The sequence below is a fragment of the Cherax quadricarinatus genome, chromosome 17, assembly GCF_038502225.1.
Source record: "Cherax quadricarinatus isolate ZL_2023a chromosome 17, ASM3850222v1, whole genome shotgun sequence".
Taxonomy (NCBI): Eukaryota; Metazoa; Arthropoda; class Malacostraca; order Decapoda; family Parastacidae; genus Cherax; species Cherax quadricarinatus.
Genome location: NC_091308.1, coordinates 27,802,747 through 27,815,449, shown reverse-complemented (window position 1 = coordinate 27,815,449; position 12,703 = coordinate 27,802,747). Strand labels below are relative to the sequence as shown.

The 12,703-nt window shown below is 46.6% G+C and overlaps 1 protein-coding gene across 1 annotated transcript in view; it reads right to left on the bottom strand.

Moving 5' to 3' along the window:
• The window catches only part of LOC128686355 (allene oxide synthase-lipoxygenase protein), a 180,351-nt gene extending 167,965 nt beyond the window's left edge, over positions 1–12,386 (bottom strand). Inside the window, exon 1 of the mRNA XM_053773199.2 lies at positions 11,612–12,386. Within this exon, the coding sequence (XP_053629174.1) occupies positions 11,612–12,136 (525 nt within the window). The 5' untranslated portion in view covers positions 12,137–12,386. The remainder of the gene's footprint in view (positions 1–11,611) is intronic.
• Positions 12,387–12,703: the final 317 nt, after the last annotated feature.

Below are 12,703 nucleotides of genomic sequence, written 5' to 3'. Positions count from 1 at the left end.
GTGTTTCTGTTCACGAAGCGGCAAACAGGTACCTAGTTGTTAGTCAACTGTTGCAGGTGGCATCCTGGGGAAGAGGAACAAAGACAGATATGATAAATACTGTGAGGGAGGTGGCCAGGAAGACGAGGGTGTGTGAGGGAGGCGGCCAGGAAGACGAGGGTGTGTGAGGGAGGTGGCCAGGAAGACGAGGGTGTGTGATGGAGGTGGCCAGGAAGACGAGGGTGTGTGAGGTGGCCAGGAAGACGAGAGTGTGTGAGGGAGGTGGCCAGGAAGACGAGGATGTGTGAGGGAGGTGGCCAGGAAGACGAAGGAGTGTGAGGGAGGTGGCCAGGAAGACGAGGATGTGTGAGGGAGGTGGCTAGGAAGACGAGGGTGTGTGAGGGAGGTGGTCAGGAAGACGAGGATGTGTGAGGGAGGTGGCCAGGAAGACGAGGATGTATGAGGGAGGTGGCCAGGAAGACGAGGGTGTGTAAGGGAGGTGGCCAGGAAGACGAGAGTGTGTGAGGGAGGTGGCCAGGAAGACGAGGGTGTGTGAGGAGATGGCCAGGAAGAGCAGGGTGGGTGTGGTGATGAGGTTAGGGCAGGGTGGGTGTAGTGGTGAGGTTAGGGCAGGGTGGGTGTGATGGTGAGGTTAGGGCAGGGTGGGTGTGGTGGTGAGGTTAGGGCAGGGTGGGTGTGGTAGTGAGGTTAGGGCAGGGTTGGTGTGGTGGTGAGGCTCGGGCAAGGTGCGTGTGGTGGTGAGGCTAGGGCAGGGTGAGTGTGGTGGTGAGGGTAGAGAAGGGTGAGTGTGGTGATGAGGTTAGGGCAGGGTGGGTGTGGCGGTGAAGTTAGGGCAGGGTGAGTGTGGTGGTGAGGGTAGAGCAGGGTGAGTGTGGTGGTGAGGTTAGGGCAGTGTGGGTGGTTGTGATGTTAGGGCAGGGTGTGTGGTGGTATACCTGGAGAATGTTTCGCGGGTCAACACCCCGGCGGCCTGGTCTGTGACCAGGCCTGATGGTGGATCAGGGTCTGATCAACCAGGTTGTTACTGTTGGCAGCACGTAAACCGACGTACGAAACACAACCCGGTTGATCAGGCACTGACTTTAGGTGACTGTCCAAACCTATCTTGAAGACAGTCAGGGGTCTATTGGCAATCCCCCTTATGTATGCTGGGAGGCAATTAAACAGTCTTGGGTCCCTAACACTTATTGTTTTGTCTCTTATCGTGCTAGTGGTACCCCTGCTTTTCATTGGGTGGATGTTGCATCGTCTGCGGAGTCTTTTGTTTTCATAGGGAGTGATTTTCGTGTGCAACACGTCAGTGGTTCACAAGAGTGTCTGGCATAACGACAGTCAACAGTGAAGCTTCCCATTACAGTGATAAATCACTGCGTGCTTATATACAAGTACCTAGTGGAGGTGGAAATGTAAGGGAAGGGAAAAGAAAGCAAAAGATTGACATATAGGAAGGAAAACTGTGAAGGAATGATTTAATGTGTGTTAGACTCGCCAAACACGCATGTTCAGCTAGACTGTCTCACTCAGAAGTGCTGGCAAGAAGTAAAAAGTGTCATACGATTCTAAAGAGGAGTTAATTAAAACAGAGGTAGGCCATAGTACAGACTGTGTGCAAGGAGCGGAATCTTAAGCAGGAGGTTATTAGACCAGCTCTCAAATTGCAAAGGGAATGTTACAGGAATAACAAATATTGCAAACAGAAGCAGAATTATAAAACTAAACGAGTCCAAAGGTCACCTGAAAAAAAATGAGAAACACCAGAGAAGCAAGAATGAAAAACTTACAGTGAGAAGAGAAGCACAAATTCATTTAATAAATAAGAGCCAGTACAGTAACTAGAGTCACAGGAACACTATAAGATTGAGGATAGAGACTGGCACATACACAGGAAAAGGAAACTCCTGTGAGGAGCTCGCCGATGGGCAACAGAGCAGCGCCACTGCTCTGTTACGCAACGCCGGAGAAAGTTAATGGAACTAAAGAACATTGTGTCGCTATATAAAGAAAGACTAAGACACTACAGACCAGTGTTAGGACCAGCCTAACCAGATAGTCACTGTAGGACCAGTCTAACTAGACACTGTCACTGTAGGACCTGTCTAACCAGACACTGTCACTGTAGGACCAGTCTAACCACTGTCACTGTAGGACCAGTCTAACCACTGTCACTGTAGGACCAGTCTAACCAGACACTGTCACTGTAGGACCTGTCTAACCAGACACTGTCACTGTAGGACCAGTCTAACCAGACACTGTCACTGTAGGACCAGTCTAACCAGACACTGTCACTGTAGGACCAGTCTAACCACTGTCACTGTAGGACCAGTCTAACGAGACACTGTCACTGTAGGACCAGTCTAACCAGACACTGTCACTGTAGGACCAGTCTAACTAGACACTGTCACTGTAGGACCAGTCTAACGAGACACTGTCACTGTAGGACCAGTCTAACGAGACACTGTCACTGAAGGACCAGTCTAACGAGACACTGTCACTGAAGGACCAGTCTAACGAGACACTGTCACTGAAGGACCAGTCTAACGAGACACTGTCACTGAAGGACCAGTCTAACGAGACACTGTCACTGAAGGACCAGTCTAACGAGACACTGTCACTGAAGGACCAGTCTAACGAGACACTGTCACTGAAGGACCAGTCTAACGAGACGCTGATGTACAGCAACGCACCTGATAGTACACTTAATAATAAAAATATGTACACGTCAGTGATAAGTTTAAGTTTGCACAATGATGTACAACTTACACGTTCCACAAATATTTAATTCATTCGACTGTAAATATTTACTCAGGATATCTTTTGCATAATTAAAGTTCCAAAATTTTTTGTTGGCAAGTTCCCGCTCTCTCTGCTTGAACCTCAATAACTCGACACTGTCCAAAACGCAATAAAATTTAAGTGATAGCAACGTCGCGCTCAACAAAGTCGAAGGATTTAAACTTGCATATATTACAAGCCAGACACAGGCTAGAAGCCAGGAAGGCACATAAAAAAATTGCTTTCTGGTATACTCTGGTAGGATAATTTTAACTGAAAAAAATCCGCATGGTAACGTACCTAATCCCCCACGTCAGGCGACTCCCAACTCTAAGGGAAGGGGACGTCCCCGGAGCAGAGTCTCAACCCCGTCATGTACAGATAAGTGATATCAACGTCTCAAGGTGCCACATGCCTTCAGAGTTTCATGGCGTGTCACGCAGGTGATGGTCGTCATACTAAACGGACTTTCTTCTCTCCCAAACTCTCTACTCCTGGGAACTCTTCTGTCCTCTGCCTTCCCTACATTTCCAGTCTTTCTAATCTCAACAATTCTCTCCGTTCCTTAGACATCAAACTTACTTTTCGCCAGACTAACACTCTTCGCACTAATCTAGTTCATAGCTCTCCTCCCTCTATAGATGCTCCTGGTGTCTACTCTATTTCTTGTTCCTCCTGTCCTCTTCAATAATTTGGAGAAATTGGCCGATCTCTTTCTGACAGACTCAGGGAGAACAAAAGTAGTGTTAGACTTGCCGACAGCAACAATGCTCTTTTCTGTCATGTCAGAGATCACAGTCATCCTATTGACTAGTCTTCTGATAAAACTGTCTTCCCTACTTCTAACTTTCACAGTCGCCATCTCGTTGAATCCTACCTAATACACAACTTTCTTTGTATGAATCTTAGTCCTGGTGTTGTCTCTGTAAGATGCCTTCCTTCCCCATTACATTGTAAAATGCTCCAAACTTCAGAACACCTGTGACTTAACCTAATTCTTTTTTCCCTTTTCCCTTTCCCCTTTCCTCTTTCCTCTTTCTCCTTTGGGTTTCTTTCTTCTACCTTGGGTGTTTGTCCTTTAGCTGACACTATGAGAGCTAGGTGTCAGCTGGCACTGTAAGAGCCAGGTGTCAGGTGGCACTGTAAGAGCCAGGTGTCAGCGGATGCCAGAGTAGAATGTAGTGTGCTGCTACAGTATTCCACATAACAGTTACATGTTGTAAACAAGAGCGAGGCTGCGCCTCTCTCCTCCACTTAAAATGTTTTATGCCAATGTGTTTTTCTCAGAAGCTGAGCACTGGTTTTGTTCATTTAAACTTTGCTTTTGCAGTTTTCTTTAACAAATTGGCTTCTCTGCAACGACTGGAGAATGCCTCTTCTGATCGGCTTCAAATCTTAAATTCTGGTGTCTCTTACGCAGAGAAAGATTTGGCTTCACATTGAGTTATGTAGGTCCCAACTTGCTCATTAATTTGGAGTAATTGGGATAGTTTCTATAATTAGTGAATGCTCATCATTGGTGGTTTCATTTCTTCAATTCTGATATTTAACTCCATATAATAATTTATGCCACATTCTGCGTTATTCCTTTCGCACGGATTGACGTAGAGGGACGGGGGGGGGGGGGGCTGGACGTACGAGATTAGAATACACTTTTCTAGGACTCTGAAGCGACTGAGTCACGTCCATTTTAGTTTTGGCATCATGCTTCAAAAAATTGCATAAATTCTTTAAAATCCATTCTTGATTACGTGGGCTCGAAATAACGTTAATCCTATACGGCCATAATCTCCCTAGACACACAACCTAAAACTTCTATATATGCAAGGGTTTCGAACTTTCTTACTCTGGTATCTAAGTTAATGGTCCTATATAATGACTGTTCATCTCCCTGGTAAAGATGACACTTGATGCGCTATTATGCATGACAGAGGTTATTGTTTTGATTACGACGGAGGTGAGACATGCAAGTAAATCTCCTTACATCTGCTGTTCGTCTTCACCCAACACCAAGAAGACATACCTAAGAGTTAATAATTAATTGTCGTGCGTCTCATCCTGGAGAATAAAGACGTAAAGGCCCCAGCGAAAATAAGCTTGTGTTATCATGGATTATTAACTCGCAAGGGTTATTAACTAACTAGGGTTATTAACTCGCTTGGGTTAATAATCCAAAGAGTCTTCTTCAGTACAGGTGGCCCCGGGTGTTTATATTAAATGTTTAGGTCAGCATGCTTCTTATTACTCACTCCTCTCTCTCTCTCTCTTCGTCTTGAGCGTGAGTGCAGGCTGAGATCCGAACACACACACACACACACACACACATAAATACATATATATATATATATATATATATATATATATATATATATATATATATATATATATATATATATATATATATATATATATATATATATATATATATATATATATATGTGTGTGTGTGTATGTGTACTCACCTAATTGTACTCACCTAATTGTGGTTGCAGGGGTCGAGACTCAGCTCCTGGCCCCGCCTCTTCACTGATCGCTACTGGATCCTCTCTCTCTCTGCTTCCTGAGCTTTGTCATACCTCTTCTTAAAACTATGTATGGTTCCTGCCTCCACTACTTCACTTGCTAGGCTATTCCACTTGCTGACAACTCTATGACTGAAGAAATACTTCCTAACGTCCCTGTGACTCGTCTGAGTCTTCAGCTTCCAGTTGTGACCCCTTGTCCCTGTGTCCCCTCTCTGGAACATCCTATCTCTGTCCACCTTGTCTATTCCCCGCAGTATCTTGTATGTCGTTATCATGTCTCCCCTGACCCTTCTGTCCTCCAGTGTCGTCAGTCCGATTTCCCTTAACCTTTCCTCGTACGACATTCCCTTGAGCTCTGGGACTAGCCTTGTTGCAAACCTTTGTACTTTCTCTAACTTCTTGACGTGCTTGACCAGGTGTGGGTTCCAGACTGGTGCTGCATACTCCAGTATGGGCCTAACATACACAGTGTATAGTTTCTTGAACGATTCCTTATTAAGGTATCGGAACGCTATTCTCAGGTTTGCCAGGCGCCCGTATGCTGCAGCGGTTATTTGGTTGATGTGTGCCTCCGGTGATGTGCTCGGTGTTATGGTCACCCCAAGGTCTTTCTCCCTGAGTGAGGTCTGTAGTCTTTGTCCACCTAGCCTATACTCTGTCTGCGGTCTTCTTTGCCCCTCCCCAATCTTCATGACTTTGCATTTGGCTGGATTGAATTCGAGAAGCCAGTTACTGGACCACATGTCCAGCCTCTCCAGGTCTCTTTGCAGTCCTGCCTCATCCTCGTCCGATTTAATTCTTCTCATCAGCTTCACGTCATCTGCGAACAGGGACACTTCAGAGTCAATTCCTTCCATCATGTCGTTCACATATATCAAAAATAGCACTGGTCCTAGAACTGACCCCTGTGGGACCCCGCTCGTAACAGGCGCCCACTGTGATACCTCTTCACGTACCATGACTCGTTGCTGCCTCCCTGTCAGGTATTCCCTTATCCATTGCAGTGCCCTTCCTTTTACGTGTGCCTGATCCTCCAGCTTCTGCACTAATCTCTTGTGGGGAACTGTGTCAAAGGCCTTCCTGCAGTCTAGGAAAACGCAATCTACCCAACCCTCTCTCTCGTGTCTTACTTCTGTTACCTTGTCATAAAACTCCAGGAGGTTTGTGATACAAGATTTGCCTTCCATGAACCCATGCTGGTTTTCATTTATAATCTTGTTCCTTTCCAGGTGTTCGACCACTCTCCTCCTGATAATCTTCTCCATGACCTTGCACACGATACATGTCAGAGACACAGGTCTGTAGTTTAGTGCCTCGTTTCTGTTTCCTTTCTTAAATATGGGGACTACATTAGCTGTCTTCCATTTCTCAGGTAGTTGCCCAGTTTCAAGGGATGTGTTGAAGATTGTGGTTAGAGGCACACACAGCATCTCTGCTCCTTCTCTAAGGACCCATGGGGAGATGTTGTCCGGTCCCATCGCCTTTGAGGTGTCAAGGTCACTTAAGAGCTTCTTCACCTCCTCCTCAGTTGTTCGTATGTCATCCAACACTTGTTGGTATATTCCCTCTTGATGTTCCCTTCTGTTCTGTCTTCCCACAGCCCTTCCTGTCTCTACTGTAAAAACTTCCTTGAATCTCCTGTTCAGCTCCTCACATACCTCCTGATCATTTCTTGTGAGTTCTCCACCTTCTGTCCTTAATCTGATCACCTGGTCTTTGACTGTTGTCTTCCTCCTGATGTGGCTATACAACAGTTTCGGGTCAGTCTTGATTCTCGATGCTATGTCATTTTCATACTGTCGCTGGGCCTCCCTCCTTACCTGTGCGTACTCATTCCTGGCTCTGCGACTGATCTCCCTATTTTCGTGTGTTCTCTGCCTTCTGTACTTTTTCCATTCTCTATTGCACTTTGTTTTTGCCTCCTTACACCGTCGGGTGAACCAGGGGCTTGTTCTGGTCTTCCCGTTGTTACTGTTGCCCTTGGGAATGAACCTTTCCACTGCCTCCTTGCATTTTGTTGCTACATATTCCATCATTTCATTTACTGGCTTTCCTGCCAGTTCTCTGTCCCACTGGACCTCCCGCAGGAAGTTCTTCAACCCTATGTAGTCCCCTCTTTTATAGTCAGGTTTTTCCCATTCTACTCCTGTTATTCTCTCCACTTGCAGCTCTACTATGTATTCAAAGCACAGAACCACGTGGTCGCTAGCTCCTAGGGGACTCTCATACTTGATGTCCTCAATGTCTGAGCTGCCCAGGGTGAACACAAGGTCCAATCTTGCTGGTTCATCCTCCCCTCTCACTCTGGTAGTGTCCTTAACATGTTGGTGCATGAGGTTTTCCAGCACCACGTCCAACATCCTGGCTCTCCATGTTTCGGGACCCCCATGTGGCTCCAGGTTTTCCCAGTCAATCTCCCTGTGGTTGAAATCCCCCATAACCAGCAACTTTGCTCTGCTGGAGTGAGCTCTTCTTGCCACCTCAGCAAGTGTGTCCACCATTGCTCTGTTGCTCTCTTCATATTCCTCTCTTGGCCTCCTGCAGTTCTGTGGTGGATTATACATCACTGCAATGTGTGTGTGTGTGTGTGTGTGTGTGTGTGTGTGTGTGTGTGTGTGTGTGTGTGTCTGTGTGTGTGTGTAGGGATCCGCCTAGGAAAGGTTGGGGGGGGTAAAGGAGGGTTTGTGTGCGAGGGGCTTGGACTTTAAGCAAGCGTGCGTGAGTATTAGACAGGAGCGAATGGAGACAAATGGTTTTTAGGACTTGACGTGCTGTTGGAGTGTAAGCAAGGTAACATTTATGAAGGGTTTCAGGGAAACCGGCAGCCCGGACTTGAGTCCTGGAGATGGGAAGTACAGTGTCTGCACTCTGAAGGAGGGGTGTTAATGCTGCAATTTTAAAACTGTGGTGTGGGCATACCTCTGGCAAGACAGTGATGGAGTGAGTAATTTCTTGAGTAGCTTTAGGTAGATGTCGTTTTGATAAGGACCTGCCTTGTATGGGCCAGTAGGCCTTCTGCAGTGTTCCTACATTCTTATGTTCTTATGTTCTTATGATGAAAGTTTTTCTTTCCCGGGCCACCCTGCCTTGATGGCCACCCTGCCTTGGTGGCCACCCTGCCTTGGTGGCCACCCTGCCTTGGTGGGAATCGGCCGATGTGTTAATAATATATATATATACACTGAGATATTACTTTAATCCCTAAAATGGGAATTTAAGTATCATTGAGTGGTGGTGGCAAACAGGTTCTTTAAATAATGTTTAAAGCCCAATTAAATAACCAACCACCGGTGTTTTCACATCATCATCCAAGCGGACCTTGAGAATAACTGGAGATGCACTTCACAATGATTAGGATTTTTACCTTTAAATTCTTCTATGGAATAAAATTAACTCATGTCAGCCTCACCAGCAGTGAGTCTTGTTCCCTCGTCTCATGGTATTCTTCCCGCTGCTCGCTAACATTCTGGTCAGAGTAAACCTTCCGCTGGAAGTTGTTCAGGTATGAATTTCGACGGCAATCTGGAGCTTTCCACATGAACCATTCTCAAGCACTTACAGAAATTTTCCACCTTTTTATCACAGTGGTTATTTACCTTATCGCAAAAAAGTAACATCATATTATGCATTTTGATTACGATGAAAAACATACAAATTCCTGTCATTTTCTTGACGAATGAGTCACTGTGTACCTCGAAAACGTGATGTGATTACGCACATAAACAAACACACACACACACACGCTCACACACACACACACACACACACACACACACACACACACACACACACACACACACACACACACACATACACACACACACACACGCATACACACACACATACACACATAGACTCAGAAGTGTCCTTGTTTGCAGATGATGCGAAGTTAATGAGAAGAATCGAATCGGACGAGGATCAGGCAGGACTACAAAGAGATCTGGACAGGCTACAAGCCTGGTCCAGCAACTGGCTCCTTGAATTTAACCCTGCCAAATGCAAAGTCATGAAGATTGGGGAAGGGCAAAGAAGACCGCAGACACAATATAGTTTAGATGGCCAAAGACTGCAAACCTCACTAAAGGAAAAAGATCTGGGGGTGAGTATAACACCGAGCATATCTCCTGAGGCGCACATCAATCAGATAACTGCTGCAGCATACGGGCGCCTGGCAAACCTACGGATAGCGTTCCGATACCTCAGTAAGGATTCGTTTAAGACTCTGTACACCATCTACGTCAGGCCCATACTGGAGTATGCAGCACCAGTTTGGAATCCACACCTAGTCAAGCACGTCAAGAAATTAGAGAAAGTGCAAAGGTTTGCAACAAGACTAGTCCCAGAGCTACGGGGATTGTCCTATGAAGAAAGGTTGAGGGAAATCGGCCTGACGACACTGGAGGCCAGGAGGGTCAGGGGAGACATGATAACGACATATAAAATACTGCGCGGAATAGACGAGGTGGACAAAGACGGGATGTTCCAGAGATGGGACACAGACACAAGAGGTCACAATTGGAAGTTGAAGACTCAGATGAATCAAAGGGATGTTAGGAAGTATTTCTTCAGTCATAGAGTGGTCAGGCCATGGAATAGCCTAGAAAGTGATGTGGTGGAGGCAGGAACCATACATAGTTTTAAGGCGAGGTATGATAGAGCTCATGGGGCAGGGAGAGAGAGGACCTAGTAGCAGTTAGCGAAGAGGCGGGGCCAGGAGCTGTGACTCGACCCCTGCAACCACAAATAGGTGAGTACAAATAGGTGAGTACACACACACACACACACACACACACACACACACACACACACACACACACACACACAAATCCTGTGTCACAAACCTTCTGGAGTTTTATGATAAAATAACAGAAGTAAGACACGAGAGAGAGGGGTGGGTTGATTGCATCTTCTTGGACTGCAAGAAGGCCTTTGACACAGTTCCTTACAAGAGATTAGTGCAGAAGCTAGAGCATCAGGCGCATATAACAGGAAGGGCACTGCAATGGATCAGAGAATACCTGACAGGGAGACAACAACGAGTCATGGTACGTAATGATGTATCACAGTGGGCACCTGTGACGAGCGGGGTCCCACAGCGTCGGTCCTAGGACCAGTGCTATTTTTGGTATATGTGAACGACATGATGGAAGGGTTAGACTCAGAAGTGTCCCTGTTTGCAGATGATGTGAAGTTAATGAGGAGAATTAAATCTGATGAGGACCAGGCAGGACTTCAAAGAGACCTGGACAGACTGGACACCTGGTCCAGCAAATGGCTTCTCGAATTTAATCCTGCCAAATGCAAAGTCATGAAGATAGGGGAAGGGCACAGAAGACCACAGACCGAGTATAGGCTAGGTGGCCAAAGACTGCAAACCTCACTCAAGGAGAAAGATCTTGGGGTGAGTATAACACCGAGCATGTCTCCGGAAGCACACATCAACCAGATAACTGCTGCAGCATATGGGCGCCTGGCAAACCTGAGAACAGCATTCCGATACCTTAGTAAGGAATCGTTCAAGACACTGTACACCGTGTATGTCAGGCCCATACTGGAGTATGCAGCACCTGTTTGGAACCCGCACTTGATAAAGCACGTCAAGAAACTAGAGAAAGTACAAAGGTTTGCGACAAGGTTAGTTCCAGAGCTAAGGGGAATGTCCTATGAAGAAAGATTAAGGGAAATCGGCCTGACGACACTGGAGGACAGGAGGGTCAGGGGAGACATGATAACGACATATAAAATACTGCGTGGAATAGACAAGGTGGACAAAGACAGGATGTTCCAGGGAGGGGACACAGAAACAAGAGGCCACAATTGGAAGTTGAAGACACAAATGAGTCAGAGAGATATTAGGAAGTATTTCTTCAGTCATAGAGTTGTAAGGCAGTGGAATAGCCTAGAAAATGACGTAGTGGAGGCAGGAACCATACACAGTTTTAAGACGAGGTTTGATAAAGCTCATGGAGCGGGGAGAGAGAGGGCCCAGTAGCAACCGGTGAAGAGGCGGGGCCAGGAGCTAAGACTCGACCCCTGCAACCACAAATAGGTGAGTACAAATAGGTGAGTACACACACACATACATACACATGCATGCACATACAACAGGCCTAGTGTCTAATCGACATGTGCCTAGGACCAAATGGTAACTAACACATGGAGCAGGGAGAGAGAGGACCTAGTAATACTCATTGAAGAAGCGAGGCCAGGAGCTGAGTCTCGACCCCTGCAACCACAATTAAGTGAGTACAATTGAGTACACACAGAGTAAATTAATAAATAAATAAATTGTATATATGACAGAAAAGACTGACCTGAACAGGACCATCAGGGACGTTCTGTATGTAGCGGTACGTGGTCTTCTTATTACCAAGGTTAGTCATACGTTGCGGTTTCAGGTCATCAGGAGTGTCCTGAGGCAGGAGACAGTCATTAACGGTGAGTACAGTGTGTGCTGGGGGCTTCACCCATCGCATCACCGGGAATACCGCCGCCTCACCCGTCGCCAACACACTTACGCAGATGCGGTCGACAAACCATCCAGCTCCCACACCGAACTTCTCCAGCCAAAACTCGATCCTGGCAACGTTACATAGGTTGGGGATACCTGTGTTTCTCTTGAAGGTGGAGGTCTGTCCACGGCAGTTGGTGGTGATCCTGTTGTGTAGACGCAGGGTAGGGGAGTGGTTGCCCTGGGCATCGTAGATAATGATGAAGACCTTGGAGTCAGTACCGGCGCCCCGGCGGTCACCCGTCACCACCGTAATCTCTACGTCGTGTTTATCGATTTGTTCTACCTCACCCTCACCTCTACGACGCTTGACAAATGGACTTCTCATCGCCTTCAGTATAGCAGGAACTGTTCGCCCCACCGTGAAAATATTTAGCTGGTAAAGCTTTAAATAACAAATTCACGAACCCTGTAAACTTGCTGTCTCACCGTGGAGCAGTGCGAGAGGTGGCTACTCCAGTTAGGCTTCACTCTTACTGAGTCCGGGCGGCGGGCAGTGGCGTTAACAGGGGTGGGAGAGAAAGAGAGACAACCACTTCTTACCGCCTCGACAGTCTCACAGTCACTGGCTACCCTATTGCGTCTGCGGTGCCAGCCGTGGTGTGTGTGTGTGTGTGTGTGTGTGTGGCACTCGTTCCCTTGGTGCCACCTGGGGAATACCCGGATCTCACCCGGGGTCCCCACCCCTAGGTCCGCCCTGATGCCAGCCCTCGCAGCTGTCATCCGCTGTTTTATCGTCGCTTGGACACAAAATACAAACTTCCTGCAACGCTAAACTCTGTTTCCAGTACTTATTTGTCTGTTTATATATATATATATATATATATATATATATATATATATATATATATATATATATATATATATATATATATATATATAATAGAGAAATTCC